General features: G+C 32.7%; 1 protein-coding gene across 1 annotated transcript in view; it reads left to right on the top strand.

Moving 5' to 3' along the window:
- The window catches only part of LOC130446639 (soluble guanylate cyclase 88E), a 31,576-nt gene that overhangs the window by 7,126 nt on the left and 2,603 nt on the right, over positions 1-21,847 (top strand). Inside the window, exons 3-12 of the mRNA XM_056783006.1 lie at positions 1,766-2,047; positions 2,119-2,324; positions 6,957-7,080; positions 9,250-9,394; positions 12,082-12,208; positions 12,275-12,479; positions 12,567-12,713; positions 18,793-18,925; positions 18,982-19,209; positions 19,270-19,491. Coding sequence (XP_056638984.1) covers positions 1,766-2,047; positions 2,119-2,324; positions 6,957-7,080; positions 9,250-9,394; positions 12,082-12,208; positions 12,275-12,479; positions 12,567-12,713; positions 18,793-18,925; positions 18,982-19,209; positions 19,270-19,491 — 1,819 coding nt within the window. The remainder of the gene's footprint in view (positions 1-1,765; positions 2,048-2,118; positions 2,325-6,956; positions 7,081-9,249; positions 9,395-12,081; positions 12,209-12,274; positions 12,480-12,566; positions 12,714-18,792; positions 18,926-18,981; positions 19,210-19,269; positions 19,492-21,847) is intronic.

Here is a 21,847-nt window from a genome sequence, read left to right as displayed (position 1 = left end):
CCAATTTAATTGAGCCATAGTTACCATAAAAGCATAATCGAAATATTTAGGACGATCCTGAAAATTCTACAAGTACTTGTTTTTTTTGACGAAACTTTTTTTAAATGAAGTTTACCATTTTTTAATTACTTCAGATTTTCGAAACACATGCAGCCCTCCACTAAAAAAATTATATTTCAAAGTTTAAGTAAATCAAGTCTAATATTTTTAGGATTTGGACAAATACGACTTACAGCTTTCCAAATCTGTGGAAGTCTTGACAAAAATTTATATAGGATGTTCAGAAAATGGTGCCGAATTTCGCAATTTAAAAACTTTGAAAACTGGAAAACCCAATAGTCTATTATCCGAATTTTAGCTAAAGTTCCAGTAGAATAAACAAACGCTTGGTCATTTTTCAACGAATAATCTGTAGTCCGGCATTTAGCTAATACTCCGGGAGAATAGGCATGCATGGCTCTCCATCAGCCAACTGCCTATTATCCTGGGATATTAGCTAAAATCTGAACTTGTCTATTGACCTACGACATACATATCGATTCAGCTCGTCGTAAAGGACCCTGTACATTTTGCCTGCATGAATCAGAGTTCCTACTCAATGTCACTGTAATTGTCAGTAACATATGATTCAATAATTAATATGAGGTCAGTTGAAGTAAAAATTCACTCAGTATCTCCTCAGTTAACTGAAATTCAGGAAGCTGCCATTGTTGCCAAATTTGTCGATCAGAAGCCTCAGTAACTCATCAAGGTAGTAATGCGAGTACCACAGCCAGAGCGAAGAAGCTATGGAAATAAAACAGGACCTAGTGCCGAATGGTTGAATCTGAAGAAAGAAGAATTTCAAATGAAGCACAAAATTTTGTTCGTGGATAATTGATCATAATCACAATTCTATCACGATCATCTTCCAGTAATTCCTAGGAAATTTTATGATTATGAAGTTCCACTTTTAGTTTTTTTGAGCAAACCCCATTGCACTCGACTCAACTAGTTCCTGCCTAGATGCCTATGGATATTGATCTTGAACTTCAGTAGTATTTGGGAAAGACGTGCCTTTATAGCTGATTTCACAGGCTTACACTTTTTCGAAGAAACGAGTCCTTTCTTCTATGCTCTAAGTTTTTGGTCAACTCTGAATAGCCTTTAAGTCGAATTTCTCTCTTCTATATTGAGTCGAGCATCCTAAGGGTATGCTTGGGAGCCGAGTTCCAAATGTGCGAGTAATACTTCAAAGCCGAATGAATTTGGGCTTTGTAGAGGATTCGAGTATATAGCTTTTGGGTCTCAAAGAGGGCTCCAAGTTTTTGTGAAGCTGCCTTAGCTAATTCTTATGGGTCTTTGCTACATTAAACTCAAATTGCTTCCATTCCACACCAGAATATTTTCAAGATCGGTATCGATGGTAGTGATCTATTGTTGCTTACGAATTTAGGTGTGGTCCGCATTTAAACTATATATCATGCTGTTTTGTCGAGTACAGGAGTAAGAAAGCACCAGAATTGACCTTGAACCATTCTGTTTTTCCATCGGTCTTTGAGAAAGCTACTAGTTGATGAGTGAGGACGACAAACTAAACGATCTCAATTTATTAAGAAGGCTGGCGTTGCAAACCCTGTCAAAAGCCTCCGATATGCCCAATGCGATTGTTCTGGTTTCCCCATATTTCTATATAGCTTGAGTAAATAGTTTGAGACATAGGCCATTCCCTTTATTTCCTAAATATTTGTGATTTTACATAATGTTGGTTATGCCCTTTTTCCAGATCCTGCAAGTGAGCGAAAAAGAGTTTTCTGACCAAATGGGTGTATTTTTTATTGGGTTTGTGAGTCAATATGGATACGATAGAGTTTTGTCAGTATTGGGGAGGCACATGAGAGATTTTCTCAACGGTCTTGATAATTTACACGAATATCTGAAATTTTCGTATCCGAGAATGCGAGCTCCGAGTTTCATCTGCGAAAACGAAACGAAACAAGGATTGACGTTACATTACAGGAGTAAAAGAAGAGGATTCGTGTATTATACCATGGGACAGATAAGAGAAGTGAGTAGAAAAAAAAATAGGTTCGTATTAGAATCGCTATCACGCGCTTCCGATTGTTACTATTGTTTCAGGTTGCCAGACATTTTTATCATAAAGAAATGAAAATTGAGTTGGTAAGAGAAGAATTATTATTCGATATGGTACACGTTACGTTTCAATTGACTTTTGACAACAGGGCGTTCACTTTAGCATCTTTAGCGATGACCAGAGAGGAAAAACATTTGCCAATAAGTGCTTCAGTATTATTTGAAATATTTCCATTTTGTATTGTTTTTGGGTAAGTGTTTTTATTCGCTATGAACATAGACTTATTAGAGATTATGGACCCGCCTTAACTATTTTTTCACAAGTAGTTCAAATGTGCCAAAATTAGAAGGAGAGGATCGAGAGAGAAAGAGAGACAGAGAGAAAACTGAAGAGGGCAAAAATCCATGCTTATTGTGTAGAATATAATTAGTAGAAAATAATTAAAATGACACTTTTTTAAACATTTTAATTGAATACTAATTAATACCAGCATTAAGTGATATATAAATAAAACAATAGGGATGATTCAACTAACTATTAGTAAAATCTTGCCATTTCCTAAATCAGAATTGATGCTCATATTTCTAAAAAATATTGGCTTGATTAATATTTTTCTAAATAATTATTTTAATGCATCTAAATTGTTCTTGATTTTAGGTCTCTTCTGTTTCGAAATTAGTTTTTTTAATAATTTTTGGAAGAAAGATTTGACGTTTCGACTTTTCTTTAAGTCTATATCAAAATATTTTCTTATTTCTTAGACCATTTGATATATTTATGTTTTTAAATGTTCTTGATTTTAGGTCTCTCATGTTTTAAAATGAGTTTTTTTTATAATTTTTGGAAGAAAAATAAAATTTGACGTTTTGACTTTCCTTTAAGTCTTTATCAAAATATTTTTTTTATTTCTGAGACCTTTTGATATGTTTGTGTTTCTAAATCTTTTTGATTTTAGGTTTCTTCTGTTTTGAAATTAGTTTTCTTAATAATTTTCGAAAGAAAGATAAAATTTGCCATTGATAAAGACTTTAAGTCGTTATCAAAAAATGTTATTTATATCTCAAATTTAAATTTTTAAAAGGATAAATAAATCGAAGGAAATATAGAAAATTTTTTCCCGCGTTCATTTTTATTTCAGTTGATCAAAATATCGTAATTAATGTATTAATTTAAGATAATACAATAAATAATTGTTTTCACTAAAGCAGAACATAATTATTATAATTCATCTAAACTATCATCATCACAATTATGTCTTTCATCCTCTGATTCGTCACATTCTTCATTATTTTCATGTTGACTCAAACTTTCTTCAACTTTTAATAGTGCCGCTGGGCTTTTACACCACAATGGTTTATGATTTTTCGTGACTTGGCATACACATTTGGCTGGATCATATGAACTATACAATTTATTGATACAAAATGAAGAGTATCAAAATATTTTATTGATTATATTAATTAATAATAAAGAAAAAACAGATATAATACAAAGATTTACGAATGAAATTTACAATGTACAATATAGTGATGTAAATGCTTCAAGATTTGAATTATTTTTGAAGTTCAGTACAAGTGACAAAGAACAATTTTATAAAGGCATAATGAATTTTGATTCTAGTAGCATTTCGCCGTGCTATTTCACGCCCAATGCATCTAAATTGTTCTCGATTTTAGGTCTCTTCTGTTTCGAAATTAGTTTTTTTAATAATTTTTGGAAGAAAAATAAAATTTGACGTTTTGCCTTTTTTTCAAGTCTTTATCAAAATATTTTCTTATTTCTCAGACCTTTTGATATGTTTATGTTCCTAAATCTTCTTGATTTCAGGTTTCTTCTGTTTCGAAATTAGATTTTTTAATAATTTTTGGAAGAAAAATAAAATTTGACGTTTTGCCTTTTTTTCAAGTCTTTATCAAAATATTTTCTTATTTCTCAGACCTTTTGATATGTTTATGTTCCTAAATCTTCTTGATTTCAGGTTTCTTCTGTTTCGAAATTAGGTTTTTTAATAATTTTTGGAAGAAAGATAAAATTTGACGTTTCGACTTTTATTTAAGTATTTATCAAAACATTTTTCTGTTTCGTTCTTGATTAGGGACGCTTTTAAATAAATAATGAATAAAAGAACAATCTCAAGTCATCTAGTTTTTTTTTAATATTTTTTACATCTGTAAAATATGGAAGTTGAGCATTATATTATTGGTTTTTGTTTAGGATATTACATAAAATGTAATAAAATGTTTTACATGGTGTTTAAAAGAAAAGGGTGATCCCGTCTCTAGAATAGATAGAAGACCGAAAAATATTTGGGGTTTGCTCAGTAAAAAATTTTATATCACATTTTTTACGATTTTGCCGCAACTACTGGCAACAATATATTAAGATTTTTTACGAATATGTTTTTGAAGCTGATACATCCAATGAATTTATTTTTATATCTGATTTTCATAGAGGGCGCTAATTACACTATTCTAACCAAGTAGTATTGATCATAACTTTTTCAATATTATATTTACTAAGCACAAAATTTCAAGTGAACTGAAACAACATTTAATTTTACACCAAAAAGGTACTTTTGATAAAACTCGTTACTGTGTACCGTTTTCGGAATATTTTGATTTGAAAATTATGAAGTAAAAACCGATGCTGGTATGAAATAATGAGAAATGTATTAATTAAACAAAAATTACCAGATGAAAATTTAAAAAAAGGCTAATAACATAAGTTTATCTTTTTTTCTAAACAATCCATCAATCTCCTAAACAGTTAGGACTCAGCTTTGAGGTCATTAAAGTCACATTGAATTCTGTCTTCCAATTCTTAAGGTAAATTCACCTTTGTAGCATAAACTTTTTTTAAAAAATGCGGCCAAACTGTGTAATACAAGGGATTAATATTTTCAAAGAATTGTGCTATAATTGCTATCAATTTTTTTCTGAACTTTGGAAACAGTAAGACGTTTTCCATATGCTTTTGGTGTCGTTTGATCTACTAATTTCAAACTTTTCGTGTTGAAACTGAAATCTTCATTGTTATAAGTATATATGAATTAATATTTAAAATCGTTAATATCGTTGCTTTCACATTTTAGAAAAATAGTAACTATTACAAAGACATTTTCAAATGTTTGTCGTACGCTACCTTCTTCTTCTTCTTATTCATTTTTAAGATCTCATGATCTGTTAGTTTTGCAGATTTCTCTGTATCAGTTTCTGAGAGGTGGACTTCCAGCTGTCCATCCATCTTTTGGGTGGTCGTCCGGGTTCTCTTTTTCTATTGGTTTCCCTTCAAGTTTGATGAGTGGCAGTCTACTCTCTTTCATTCTTCTCACCTTGGTTTACCAGTATCTTTTTTTTGTCGATGTTTTGCATCCCACAATGTTCCATGATGTCAGTGTTCCTGATTCGATCTAGTCTTGTTTTTCCCACTAGAGTCCAGAGCGTTTTCATTTAGTACGCTACCAACATCTAATAATTGCTACAAGCTACTCAAGTTTTAATATAATCAGTTGACAAGAATGATATCAAACTAGAAATGGAACAACTAGGAGAAGAAGACAAGTAGTTCCAGAAGTACTAGATTATAAGTTCAACTACAAATCATCTGTTATGAATATGAAACTAAATAACGTCCACTTTATACAACTGATCTGAAAATAGTGCTGACAATTGAAAACAAAAATTGAATAATGAGAGCTTTGGTTGAGCAATTACATATTACAATGTTGAGAATACCGAAGCTTTTGATCTCAAACTAAGATGTCAGCGATTATCAATATAAGTTGGAAAATATATTTCTCCATACTATAAAAGATTTTCATAAATATTTCCTCCATTTTTGACGCTTAATTTCTGTTTGATATTCGTAAAAGTCTTTGTGAGAATTTTTTTGAAAATGGACAAAATTGGAGCATTGGGTTGACATTAAATTTCGTTTTTAAAAGTCAGTACGTCTATGGAAGAGGAGTTAAACAAATCTCAGGAACGGATTGTATTACAGCTCCGGAAAAAAATTATATCAGAAGTTGACTGAAGAACACGTGGAAATTCAGAATTATAAGTTCACCACTAGAGGGTGTATTTGTAAATAGTGAATTGAAAAACCCATTTTTTTTTAAATTTACCCAATTAAGTATATACAATAGTCGAAGTTTTCGGCAAATACGCCCCCCTCTAGTGGCGGACCTAAAATTATGAAAATAATTTCTACGTATTCCTCGGGGCCACTTATGTTATATTTTTTCTTAAAGCTTTGATATAATCGGTTCCTGAGATATGACCGACGGCGGTTCTAAAAGTCAGTACAATTTTTAGCAGTTGAATACAAAAATCTCATCAATTGGTATCCTTCTGACTGAAGAATTATCCGCGCGTTTGGTGCCGCGTTGGTTCGCTTTGAACAAAAAGCGAATTGGAATGATCATTTTCTAGGATTCAGTGACGCAGTTTAAACAGAATCAGTAAGATTTTTTGCGTCGACAAAACATTCAAGACGGTCAATTGCAAATGTTTTTTAGATAGTCTAAAAAATAAAGCAACAACAGAAAAGTTTTTAAGTATCGTTGCTTATTAAGGTAAAGGGAGAAAAGGCAAAAACGACTGCATTTGTAGGGCGTTATCGTATACGTAAATGCCTATTTTGACAAGGAAGACCCTACTATTATTTGGAAGCGTTTATCCCTCGTTATTCTTCCTTTAAAAATTGCACAATTCATGTAATAGTTTTCTCTTAAATTTTTGATGAAGAAGGATAATCTCCTAGTGCCTGAAAGGTCTATAAATCTTTGTTAGAGCTAATTTACTTCTTCAGATAGCAGCGTATCCACTTAATATTATATATAATTGAATGATGATATTCAAATCCTATTTATTTTCTTTTTTAGTTCAGATATGATTGTAAGAAGCATAGGAAATTCATTGATGGTCATCCTTCCGGATCTAGTGGGAAAAAAGATAACAAATTGGTTCGATTTAGTTAGACCATTGATCGCATTTAAATTTGGATCGGTAAGTTTGTTTATCATACTAATATTTTGATTTCAAAGAGGAGGGGAAAGTGATTTTTTGATATATTCAGTGATCATAATGAACAGTTACAACTATGCATAGCTAATAAATTGCTAACTTCAATACCACGTGCTTACACAAAAAGATATAGTGTTAAATTACTCTACATGAATAACGTTTATATCCATCAAAAATCACCTTGTGATTTCTTTGCAACAAAAATAGATTCCTCGAAGTTTTCGAAATATACCACAACTTCTTTGAAGTTCCCAATCAATATTCGATATTTCAAAAAAATTATGTTATGTAATATATAACTATCTATCTAGAAATAACGTTGGGACAAACTTCCAGAGACAGGATAAAGGAAAGGAAAAAGGATACAAGAAAGAACTTAGAAGAACCTAATGAGAGATGATGAGAACTATAACAGGTCCAAACCTAACACAGAAGAGCGGGAGGGAAGCGAAGAAAAGCGAAGATATAGAAAAAGAGCTGGAGAAAGAAAATATAGTTATATACATAAAAGCACAAAGACTCAACTGGACTGGGCATATAATGAGAAAAAAACCAACTGAAATGGTCAAAAGAATAAAGCAATGGATCCCATTGTGGCAAAGGAGAAGAGACAAGTCAAAGAAGGCAGAAACGGAATAGAGGAGACATAAAAGCACTTAATATAGAGAGCAAAATGCCGGTACAGAAAGGAATGGAAGTTAATAACAAAAGCAGTCAAGACAAACAATAAACTATAAAGAAAACAAACATAGAAAACGAGGAGTAATCCTCCTCAAGAAACGATTTTAAAGCGCTTAAAGCGATAGCCATAATCCAAAGTATTGAAAGGCTTGATGATGATGATGTATATATAACTATAACTATCAAAGTTAAATTGAAGTAATAAATGGACATTGAGATTTGGACCTTTTATCAGAGAATTTTCTCTTCCTAAAGAATTCATTTTCCAATTTTTTAATTGTACATAATTTCTGCAAAATATTAAATACTAGAGAACAGACTCTACTCACTGTACTTATGCGCAACCTCTTCTACATCAGATGTAGAGGTGAAATTTCTTCTCCATTTAACTATTTTCTTCATATTTGACCCGTCTCTAGCTCAGTCCACTTTTTTCCAGGTTTTTTGTTATTTCCTTCACGGTTTGTCACTTCTCTTCTTTTTGATTGTCTCATTCTACCTTGATTATGAAATGTTTGTTTTTATGATAAGGATAGTTTATTGTCCTTTGATATTAATTGGTGCTTCTATGTTCCTGAATTGTGTGGATTCATCTTGAGTAACTAGTCTTTTTTGCGAAATTGTCTGATTGATTTGATGCTTTTAACGCTTTCTAAAATTTTCTGACGAAAAAATATTGTGAAACATTTCTATTTAGAGAAAATATTCCCGCATAGTGCGCGACCGCACGAATCCTATCCCGACTGCGCCAATTATAATTTTAGCTTATGAAAATTCGTTTTAAAAAACTTCATTAATACAAACAAAACACTGTTTAAATTTTATAAGCTGATGAACTTAATTAATTTCACAAATGAATTACTAACGTTAATTGAAAGGTATTTTCAACGATCCAATTTTATAATAAAATAAACGCTGACACATGTTTACAAAATATGATCCTTTTTCCGTATTAATTTTTAGAATAATCTAGATTTTTCTTCATGTAACTCCTCCATCCTTATGAATGTAAAATAACGGAGGTATTTTCAGATCCTGTTCTTCTTTATTCAAATTCTTCTGTATTAAAATACGTAGTCGGGTCTATCACCGCATTATGCGTAAAATTCGCGACCGCACAAATCCTACTCCGACTGCGCCAATTATATTTTTAACTTCCGAAAATTCGCTTTCAAAAACTTTATTAATACAAAAAACAAGGTTTACAATTTTATAAGCTATAAACTTGACGATTTCATGTTTATTGAAAGGTATTTTCAACAATCCTATTCGTGGAAATATGTGACTGTATTATCCGGCTGTTGTAAATACACATTATTCATAGTTCTTCGATTATAGATAATTTCATGATTATTAGATATTCATAAAAATATTTTTTGACAAAATTCATTTACGAATAAAAAAATGTAGAACTGATGCTTTAGTTTCACTTCGTGCACCATTCATAACTTTTGGTTTTACATTTCCTAGATACTCAACCGTACTAATAATATTTTTGAATTGGTGACAGTGGAGCCCATATTGAATGACAAACCATCGGAACGAAAACGGGGACACGAATTGGTACTTAGCGATGAAATGGAAATGTCAGAAGATAGAAATTTGAGACTTAAAGGTAATGGTCTTGTAAAATGCAATGAGAAATATGCTCAGACTTCAGAACTGAAGACAGTAAGTACTGAGGGCTGATAAAAACGTTTGACTGATATTCTATACCTTCCACTAGAAATTATAATTCTAAACATTATATTCAAATATCTCTTTTTAATTTCTGAGTGCGCACATACTCAATTTATTCTGCTCCTACAGTTACCCAAGTACCGTACCAATTCTAAAAATTTGAGGAAAGTGATAATAGTACCTTTATTTTCATTCTTTCATGTATTGAGAACAACAAGAAAAATATTTAGAGAAACTAGCCGACGAAGAGATAAGTGAAAAATAAGTTATTGCCAACTTCTTTTTATGTAAAAACCAGGTACAAGAGGTATAACACTCGAGTAGTTCGAGTGGACCCTGCCGTGTGGAGATGCCTGTGGTGGATATTGATCTTCAACTTTAATAGGTTGTAGTGATCAGGGTGCCGTTATAACTGATTTCACGGGCTTGCACTTAGACAAAAAAAGATCTCACGATAGTTGGACTTTCTAGGCGTCTGCAAGTGAACTCGGTACTTTAGAGCCACGTCTGCCTGTTGTATTTGTAAAACAGAGTTAAAACAGTTTTCTTTTATGCTCTAACCTTTCCGAGTTTCTGGTCAAATCTGGATCACCTATAAGTCAAATTGCTATCTTTGGTATTTTGTCGAGCCTCCTCCGAGTACGAGCCCAAAATGTGCTAGCAATATTGCAAAGATTGTCGACTTTGGGCCTTATAGAGAATTAGAAGATGTTACGAAGTATAAAGCTCCAAATTTTTGTGAAGATGCCTTAGCTAATTCGGCCACGTGACTATACCAAGAATATTGCTCCAAACCTTAACACCCAACAAGCAAATTTGCGGTGACGGTGATTTTTAAATCCAAATAGGACCAAATCCTCAGCTCTAGAACCAGCATCTTTTTCAAAAACAGCACCCTGGATCATTTCTACGTTAACCTCAATCAAAATACTTCCACCCACCCACGAATACTTTCCCGATCGGTATTGGTAGGGATAATCTTTAGCTGTCTATGGATTTCAGTGTTAGTCGAGTTTATTTGAATTTATGTGATTCGTTAATGTACAGGAGATAGATGGTAGATTGATAGATGTATCCCTGGGGAACACCAGCGTTGACACTAAAACCTTTCTGAGGTATGTCACCATCGATAAGGACCTGGATGGGTCTTTAAAAAAGCTACGTCAGTCAGTCGATAAGTAAGAACGACAAACCAAACTATCTTAATCTATTTAAAAGGTTTGACATACCAAACCCTGTCAAGCTCTTTCGATATGTCCAGTGCGATAGCTCTGGATTCACTAAATTGTTCTCAGTCCATACATTGGTATGGGCTGAAATACAAGGTATTTCAAGATTTGCTGGCACCTATAGTTATGCAAAACTTAAAACCCAATTCACGTCGCCTAGATCCGCTCGTCATATTCGTCATGTTCGCGTTTATTCTGTGTACCGCTTTATTGTTTTAGAGTTGACAAGAGAGACTCATATGACCACGGAATAAAATTGCAATCACCTGTGTGGGTCATTCAAGACGAGCTAAATCCAACAAACACATCGGGGCAAACGGTTTTTTCTTCAGCACTACCGGTCGTGTGACAACAGCAACGTTAGAGCAATGTGAAACGGTCAACTCCGAATTGTACACAGCCATTTGTCTGCTGAAAGTCATCGAACAAATTGGAACATTTGGACAAAATCAACGTAAATGGCTGATTCCACTTTCAACCATTCAAAATAATACGCACAACAATAACAAATTTCGTGGTAGACGATTATCAACACAAGTGGTTTGTGTCTATATATTTGAGCAACACGAGTCAAAGTGAGAGAAGTGCTCAAAAACTGGTTCAATCGCATGGAAAAATATCAATCTTAGAGATGTCGTGTCGATAGGGCGTCTGGTCACAGTGTTTTTGTCAATTTTGTCAGAAGCTGGCGTTGGACGTGGTTACAAGTGATTTTGTTGACGCTTTCACTCTACAATTATAAGAGTTCATTCAGTTCTCGATATTTTTAAAAAGTAAATAACAAATATTTAAATCTATTGATGATGAATTTGTTGCTACATTAACTTTCATTAGAAGAAGACGATGATGAGGACGAGCAGATGTTAATTCATCAGATTTCCCTGAAGAATCGTAGGATACAACCTATATTTTTGAAAAGAACTGAAGAATGATATTGTAAATTATTGATTAATCGTTGAGAGAGTTTTTTCGTGAAACTTGGACCAATTCTAGAGGTTTTGTTACAAAAATCACACAGCAGCGCGTCTGATGAGTTAGTGTAGATACAAACTTCACCTCGTTTATCAACATTTTGTTAAACATAGCTTACAATTTTAAATAAATTTTCATGATGATAATTTCCGATATTGAAAAAAGTACTTTGCACTTGAGTCCATTTCATATTTTATATCATACCACGAATACGACCCAAAAATTTCAAAATCCGTCGATTTTGTTCAAGTTTTTAAAACATACAGAACTTTTTATGAAGAATAATATTTTTTTTTTCGTAATATTAAAAATAAGGTGCGAACTTAAGTGGACACAGTGTATATATGAAAATCTTTTCTTGTTTTTTGGACTTTGGATATATTAAAATTCGATTTATCGGTTGATCACCCGATATTTTCAGGCCAAATGATTTATATGGACAACTGGAGAATGATGATGTATTTAGGAACACCTGTGATGCCAGATCTAAATTCTTTAATAAATTCTGGACTCTATATTAATGATCTCTCTATGCATGATTTCAGTCGGTAAGACTTTTACCTCCTCTAGCCATTTATACCGCAATTTTAATATGTAATTACAAAAATTTTTAGAGATTTGATGTTAGCCGGTACTCAACAATCAGTCGAGCTTAAGTTAGCTTTAGATCAAGAGCAGTTGAAAAGCAAAAAATTGGAAGAGTCAATGAGAAAACTGGACGAAGAAATGACAAGAACAGATGAATTGTTATATCAGATGATCCCCAAACAAGTAGCTGATAGATTAAGGAAAGGAGAAAATCCAATAGATACTTGTGAGGTAATTGTTAATTATTTATTGACGAATAATGTAAGTTCTAGCCCAATCATTATGTTCTTTGTAATTCTATTCTATTTTATTTTTCAGATGTTTGATAGCGTGTCTATTCTCTTCTCAGATGTGGTAACGTTTACAGAAATCTGCAGTAGAATCACCCCCATGGAGGTAGTTTCAATGCTCAACGGCATGTACTCAATATTTGATAAGTTAACAGAAAGAAACAGCGTGTACAAAGTGAGTATCAATAATAATTGTTTAAAATGTTTAAACTAATCATTTAATTCGAAATAAATGAAACTAAAACTAAAAGTCGAAAAGGTAAAAGTGCATGTTTCATTAAGTGTTTTATACATCTTGATAGTTTCACTTTTGTTATTAATATTTGAGTATTAATTTAACCCGTAAAAAAATTTCTATTATAAAGTATCGAGGTTCCATCAGTGGTTAGTATAGGTACGTTAATTAGTCTTTTTTATAAAAAGTGTTTTATAGACCTGGAAAAGGCGTTTGACCGAATACAACTGGAGGACGTGGTACACCTTCTATACAACAAGCAAATCCCATATAACATCATAAAAACATTTACCAGAGAAACAACACAGGCCAAAACCAATGGGTTAACTACTGAAGAAATACCTGTAAACAATGGTATTCGACAAGGAGATTCTTTTAGCCTGAAAGGGTATAAAATGGGAAACAAAGACGCCAAGATCCTATACTATTCCAATTCAACGCAACGGCAAAACGTTTAAAAATGAAGATATCTGCATTAAAAACGAAACACCTATCAAATGCAAACTGGTTGTAGATGATGAAATTATACAACAAGAGATGAAATTTAAATATCTAGGCATAGAAATATCAGGATACAGTGCAGCAAGAACCTCAGCTCATCTGAACGATACAATCTTCCGAAACAAATATATCGGAATCGAGACCAAATCCCGAATTTACGATGCCTATATTAACGTACAAACCGGAAGCTAGACCAGACACAGATAATATTAGAAACCACCGATTGAAAATTGTGCATAGGATCACTTTTTGACAAGGAGAGAAGCGAGGACATTAGAAGAACATGTGGAATTGACAACGTAAACGAATGGATATTGGAAAGAAAGAGAGAATGGAACGAATTCGAAGATCGAATGAATGACGATAGAATGGCCAAAATAGCTAGAGACGAGTCGCCCTTAGGGCGTCGAAGCGTTGGAAGACCCCGCAAGAGATGGAGCGATAAACTCTCTAATAATTAAATGGCAAAGGACCTTTTTTAATCTTCTTTTTCGCATTTCACGTTCCTGTACCTGATAACCCTAACCTAACCTAACCTAATCAAAGGAGAGATTTATAACATGTAGTAAACAATGGTTTTGAAGCAGTTACAACTGGAGCAGTTATAGACAACTATAAAAGTGTCATTTGAAAAATATTTGGCATTGAAATATAAAAAAAATATTTAATATTTATTCAAATACATCAAAAAATGTAGAAACTTGATGAAAATTCTATTTTTCTTAACGAAAAATTCGTTTTTGAAAAATATATTTATTAAAGCAATTACAAGTTTATTGTTAGAGATCTGAACAGAAAATGAATGCTATAAAATGAATTTACAAGAAAATCAGATTTATATACATATGTTGCTAAATAAGAATTTCTGAGAATGTATAATATTTCTGCTGCGCTTTTAAATTTTCTTGATAAGCCGCGTATGTAACTTGAATCACTTTTTTTTGGCATGCATAGTAGAATTTAAAATGAAGCTTAAGAACAAAAAATCACGAAACTTTCTGTCTTATTTACATTAGTGTTGACAGTTCATATTTGGCAGTCGTGAAGTAGAGACGTGGGAAATTTATTATGGAAAAATATTCGGTGAACCAACGTGTTTTAATCGTTAAAACATTTTATCAAAAGCAATCATTGATTACTGTGACAACGAGAAAATTGCGTGAAATTTTTAAGAGAAACAACGTTTCGAAGAAAGTGGGACTGTAGCTGATGGACCACAACGTACTGCTGAAACATTCAGTTGACACAAGAGCTTCTTCCAGAAGATCATTTACGCCGCCGTGCACATGCCAATCCTCAAATTATACATCAGTCACCTTTGCATCCATTAAAAGTGCAATTTGGTGAGGAGGAATCATTGGACCTTAATTCTTTGAAACTGAAAACGGCGTAACGGTAACTGTCAATGGGATCGCGATATGATTGAAAACTTTTTAACGCCACGAATGTATGCTTTGGACTTGATTAACATGTGGTATCAACAAGACCGTGCCACATCGTACAGCCAGGATTACTTCGAGACGTCTTTCCACAACAAGTTATTTCAAGAAATGGTGATGTTTATTGGCCTCCACGGTCGCCTGATTTGACTGCTCCGGACTTCTTTTTGTGGGGATATCTGAAAAGCAAGGTTCATACAAACAAACCAGTAACGCTGGAGCAACTTGAACAAAATATTCGTGATGAAATTAATGGAATACAGCGTGAAATGTGTGAGAATGTAAGGAAAATTGTTCTCAAGAGGTCTCGCTTTTGTAAGGCTAACAGAGGCGGACATTTATTTGATATTGTATTCCATACATAATTGCCGACGGCAAATAAAACCCCCAAAGGGTCAATATCGGTTTCCAAGGGGTCGACATAAACGAAAACTGTTTTTGTGGGTCGACGACGTCTAAAAATCGTCCCGTATCAACTAACTCGAGTTCGAAAAAGGCTTCAGTGTGATTACAAACATTTTGACAAAACAAAGGTACCGTTTGAAAATCAACGAACGTGGCGATTTAAGGCTGCAACTCACCAATATTAAACCGAATTTGGCTAGATTGGTAGATCTATCGCACTGAAGTTTCAATTTTTTTATCTTCACTATGCGATTTAAATGTTTTTTCAAAAAATAATTCCTACTCAAGTATTCTTACGTAACTTGTATTAATTAATAATTATTAATTACACTTGATATTTACTGAGTTTTATTGTATTTGATAAATTTTTATGACTAAAGAATGTTAAGATTATTCACTTAACCAACCCCAAAGTTTCTAAATTGGTAAGTATTTTGTATAAATAGAAAAAAATAGAGATGGAATTTTTTAATTAATTGTAAAGTAATTACAGGGGTCTGAAATATCAGTTCAGTTAGGAAAAGGGGTCTCTTGCTTAAAATGGTTTGGAAATCCCTGATAAAGACGTTCTATTATTTTATAGACGTCTTTTTAAGCACCGCGATTGCATTTTTTCAACATTTCTTTACACTATCCAACGCGAACAAATCTTTTTGGCAGCCAAATATCCATGCAATGTTGAATGTATGTGAATGGAACTATAAGTAAGCCTTAATCTTACGGTATGTCACATGACCAACTTGCAATATCAATTTACACACGGCATCGATGTTTTCTGGTACAACAGCAGATTTTGGACGTGAAATTCACCTAAGATTATATACTCGATAGATCTGCCACTCTGTATAAAAATTTAAGGACAAAGTTCGATGTTAATGACATCTCTCGAACTGGCTTCGTACCAAGAAAAAAGATTTCTATAATCAAAGATTTGATCTAAGGTTCATATCCATGCTAATTTCGCGGGAAATTTAAAATTGTAAATGAAACAAAAATATTATGCAAAATACTTTCATTTTGCTATCATTTCAAATTCAAATATTGTTGTTAACAATAAAATATAAATACCTGAAATTAAAATGCTGTTTAAATGAAGTATTTTGTAAAATATTTTGGTTTCATTTACAATTTATGCGACAACCAGGTCTGACCATCTAAATTTCACAATTAAATGGTTGATATAAGATGTAGGTAGATGGAATATTGAAACACGGGATGATTATTATAATTTTTATTTTGTTTTTGACATTTTATAAGTATATCCACAAACAAAAAATTTTCCTTCACACTTTACCAGGCTTAGGACTGTCAACAGTGAGATGTTTAAAAAATGTTTCTGTTTGCACACGGTACATACAATGGTATATAAAAAACTGATTTTATAACCGTGGTTAATTAAGGATTACCGTTGTCTTTCTTGCAGTTTTCCCTATATTTAACAAATGCCATATTAATCACAATATCATAGTCTTTATATTGTTGATCTTTGCCCTTCAAAATTTTATTAATAATACCTATGTAATGAAAGATGCATATGTTAAAACTAATATTTACAAACATATTTACATAATCCTTATGATCTGAACAAAATATTGAGGAAATGTCTGTCAAATCCTCCGAACGAAATATTTGTTTTTTTATGCCTAACGAATTTATTAACTGGGGTAATCTTTCGAAAATTTTATCAGAAAAACTTTTAAAAATATCACAGAATTTTGCTTAAGACGCACATAAAACATTTTTTTTATGTTCCCTAGAATACATTAATGAATTTGCATCATTTAATTCGTTTGACAATATTATATTTTTACACAAGTGGCATTTGAGACTTTTAAATAATTTCTTCGCTACTGAATTTGCCACATAAGGAGTGACAAGATCTAATCCTGTATATGTTGAGCTTCTATTGAATGGTTTATAAATTGGGACATTGACTATTGGAGGAAATAGCAATTTTTTTCCTCTGTATAACTTTTCACTAGGATTCATAAGAGGTTTATTGTCATAGTAAATATAAGTTCTTACCAGGTAAATGTAGAGTTGTGAGTGAAAGTTTTTTTAACCTGCCATTGGGGTTTCTACAAATTGGTTCAAAATGAATACCAGATATTCTATGTGATGATAATACTGTATCTGCAAGCATTAACTTGGGGTTATTTATTCTTTGCAACCAAATTCTGCAAACGTCTTCATTCGTAGGAATGGAATGTCTATAAAAAAGTAAAATAAGGATAAAATCATTCAACATATTTAACTATTCAACAAAATGATTTCCTAAATACAAATTAATGAAGTTAGGAAGAAAATAGTTATTCTCGTATAGATATGAACTTGATTTCAATTTAAATATTTTCATGTTGATAAATAGTAAATATACCCTCACCTTATCGCTTGCTCATTCGTGCATCCTTTAGTCCTTTACTCGTTTACTCATATTGAGTAAGTAAACACGACAGCACAATTCGCAACAAATAATAACTAGCTAATAAACAAATAATATCAAACACCTTTGCAAAGATTTTATACACCTTTGCAAGATGGACGTTGTTCATTCAATAATCTGTTTCTCGATGCATGATTGCAAATTAGCTTCAGAATCTAGATTGATAAACATTCAAAAATAAAACACCAAAAAGTAAGCTTTTAAATGTAAACCGGCAACATAGATGCGTTGAAAATCGTCCTAAACTTCTCCTATTCCAGTGCACAGGCCCTGAAATTCACTCTGTAGCGAAGTGCGACCACGATTGGGCTCTTTAAAATCTAAAGTATATTTTAATAGACCAGACAATATTGCTGATTTAAAAGTTAGGATAACGGGAGAAATTAGAAAAACCTCTGAGGTCTTAAAAAACGTACGAGAATTTCAAAATCGCCTCTGTTATTGTCAAGAAGTGAATGGTGGTCATTTTGAACATTTAATTTAATTGTAAAGAACATTGAAAAATACATTCTAAATATTATCTCCACTTTACGTTTTATGATAGAGACATTGTCAAAATTTTACATTTTAAAAATTAATTTTCTCATTTATGATTGTACTAAATTCTGAAAAATTATATTGCTGACCAGAGGACTAAAATCCCTTTCTTATTAAAAATTTTCCAGGGCGTACTGGAGGGGGATAGTATTTGCATACTGTAAATTGTCAATTTAAGAATAAAAATCGACTTGATTCAGATTTTTTTCACATACCTAGTACATGATAACACTAAAATTGAATTTATTCCATACATATGGACCGCATGGATTATGCTGATTATTGCAAGTTATGTAGTTTCAAGATGCATAAAATGCATAATGAAGTATTATTTTTGCACTGATTTAAAAAAATATTTTTTTCATTTTGACAAATATTGAACACTGCAATTTGAAATTCTTCTTTGAACTCAAAATTAGTTAACATATTCGTTTCGTGATATTAATAGAATTCTTCTTCATAATAAGAAAATGTTTTAATATATTTACTAACGTATATATTCATATACTTGTATCATCCCTAAAACACGTTTATCTTGTCTTTCGAACCGGAGTTAATAAAACCATATTCATCGGTTCCTTGACATTTAAATTAACTTGAATAATCTGATGTGTATAATTGCTGCACTTTTGTGTATTTTACAACAATATGGTAACACAACAATCGAAACTATTTGTCGTACTGCTGGCCCCAGGTGGAGACCATTGGTGATGCGTATATGGTTGTAAGTGGAGCACCAGAAAAAGAAGGTAATCACGCGGAAAGGGTATGTGACATGGCATTAGATATGGTTGAAGCCATCACCAACTTGAAAGATCCTTCAACTGGTAACATAATGCAAATGTAAATAAATATAATCATTCTACATGAGTTATTTTCTTAGGGCAACATCTGAAAATACGAGTTGGTGTCCATTCGGGTGCAGTAGTTGCCGGTATAGTTGGATTGAAAATGCCGAGATATTGTTTGTTTGGTGATAGTGTCAATACAGCGTCAAGGATGGAGTCTACAAGTGAAGCCATGAGAATACACATATCTGAATACACAAAGGAGCTTTTACCACCGAAGTACAAAGTTAGTGAAAGAGGGGAAATACAAATTAAAGGAAAGGGTAAGTGTTCTCAATAAACTACAAAAAATAATCTTAACCCTAAACCCTGTTTGATCTCAGGTTCAATGAAAACTTATTGGTTACAAGCTAAAGAATACTGGTCGCCTTCATCAGAAGATAAATATTCAAAATCTCTCATCGATACAATCAAAACTATTCCCCAAAGTCAATCAGCAGGACAAGTTCAAGAGATTGGGCGTATAGCGACCTACTATCCCATTACATTCAAAGACGTAGCTAGGAGAAGTGTTGCTAGTTCCCCTATAAAACCAACTCCAAAAGGTAATAGAGACACTTTGAATTCACTTGGATATCAAGATTGCAATTGATGATGGATAAAAAATTTAAAAAAAATATCCTTTCTTCACTTCTACATATTTGCAGGCTATTGTACTTTTCATAACATTTTAACAAAAAATTACAGAGGGTTAAGTCTAATTTTTTCACCGTTTGATCCGAGAAATCGAAAAAAATTATATGGAAAATCTGATCCAATCTGATGGGTCACATCTGCATATTAATGCAGTTCTATTTATAATTAGAAGTAATGACAAAATAAGTTATACGAAATAGATTATTTTATATTAGAATAATTTTAATACGAAGGTGCAACTTAAGTTTTGAGATATGACAACACTGATATGTCAAATCTGATCATCATAGAGTTGTTCGAAAGTGTACACGCAAACGATTACCTGTTCTTTCGGAATAACTCGACATGTCACCACCGTTCCGTTAGAGTAACGTAGAACGGTAAATAATTCTAAATGGTACAAGTATTTGTTTGCCAAAATCAGGGGAACCAACCGCAGAAGACGAATCGTTCTCCACCACGACAATGTGAGTTCTCACATATCAGTCCAAACAAAATCGTTTTGGAACAGTCAGAACATCGAATTGATGAGTCATCTACCGTACAGTTCTTATTTGACACCTAATGATTTCTTCTTATTCAAAGATCAAAAATTAAATGCGGGGTCAACGTTTTTCTACACCTGAAGAAGCGGTTGATGCATTCAAATCATATATTTGGGAAGTGGTGATGCCAATCGGAATTTGAAAATGCTTTCGTAACATTTTAACAAAAAGTTATAGTGGCCTAATTTTTTCACGGTATGATCCGAGAAATCAAAAAAAAAATATGTGGGCTTCTTTTTCTAGTGACGACACGACACACACATAATCTTGCGTTAGCCAAAAAACTCCAGAAACTTCAAAAATTCTCTTTCTCAAACTCCATTTTATATGTAAAAAATTTGTGTCGCTACAACAGGTAAAAATCTGATCCGATCTGATGGAATACATCTGCATATTAATGCAGCTCTATTTATAATTATAAATAATGACAAAATAAGTTATTCGAAATAGATCATTTTATATTAGAATAATTTTAATACGAAAGCGCAACTTAAGTTTTGAGATATGACAACACTGACATGTCAAATCTAATCATCATAGAGTTGCTAGAAAAAATCGAGGAAACCAATCGCAGAAGACGAATCATTCTCCACCAAGACAATGCGATCTCTCAGACATCAGTTCAATCAAATCGTTTTTGAACAGCCAGAACATCGAATTGATAGGTCATCCACCGTACAGTCCTTATTTGGCACCTAATTAATTCTTCTTATTCTCGCAAATCAAACATTAATTGCGAGATTAACGTTTTCCTACACCTGAAGAAAGCGGTTAATGCGTTCAAATCGCATATTTTGGAAGTACCTTAATCGGAATGGGAAAAATGCTTCGACAATTGGCTCAATCGCTTGCAAAAGTTAATTGATCTTGATTTCCACTTATAAATATTTGTTTTTATTTGTCTATCTCAAAACTACAAGTAGTGTTCTCTTAATTATTTCCAATATTCTCGATAGAAATTAATATTGTGTTTATTTTTTTTTATTTGGTAAATTTGTTCTTAATATTCAAATTGTTACTGTGCTTGATTGAAATACGTTAACAACATTGATCATGGAGGACAAAGAGGGTCAAGCTGGAACACAAATTACTCTAAATGAGAAATCAATTACATTTTTTAAACTGGGGGCTTTGGACCAGTAGCGGATCGGAGCACGCCTTCCCCCAAGATGAGTAAAAATACAGTAGATATAATGAATGAATTTGAATTGGATTAAATTATATGATTGAGGAGGAAATGTTTGGCCGAAATAGATTTCTTTAAATCCTACCTTTAACTAGGGTTACAGAAGATTAATTGATACAATCAATAATAGCATCAGTCTTAATATCATCATTCGCAGTAGCCTAGTTGTGTGCTGTGATTATCTTCGGCATCGGCACCGCGATCGTGTTTTCGTCTGGGTCTTTCTTTCAAAGTTCTCCAAGAGAAATACTATGTGGACGAACGCCCGCTGTTCAGTTTGATATAATGAAGTAAAAAGAGTGTCGTTGCTCAAATACTTTGAGTAACTTTACCATTAGCTCTCCAACTCCGAGAACATCGTTGTGCTCGAAACTTCTCAGCTTGAATAGGCTACGATACAGGGCATTCAGGAAAAACGAATCAATAGCACTGACACCTACAAGGAGCATTCTAACAAAGCGGCTACTTTGGTGGAAGGAATTCAAATATCTAGAGCAACAGCTCGACAAAAAACTGATCTAATGCTCATGCGGA

The sequence above is a fragment of the Diorhabda sublineata genome, chromosome 7 (genome assembly GCF_026230105.1).
Source record: "Diorhabda sublineata isolate icDioSubl1.1 chromosome 7, icDioSubl1.1, whole genome shotgun sequence".
Lineage (NCBI taxonomy): Eukaryota > Metazoa > Arthropoda > Insecta > Coleoptera > Chrysomelidae > Diorhabda > Diorhabda sublineata.
This window is presented reverse-complemented; position numbering and strand designations above follow the sequence as displayed.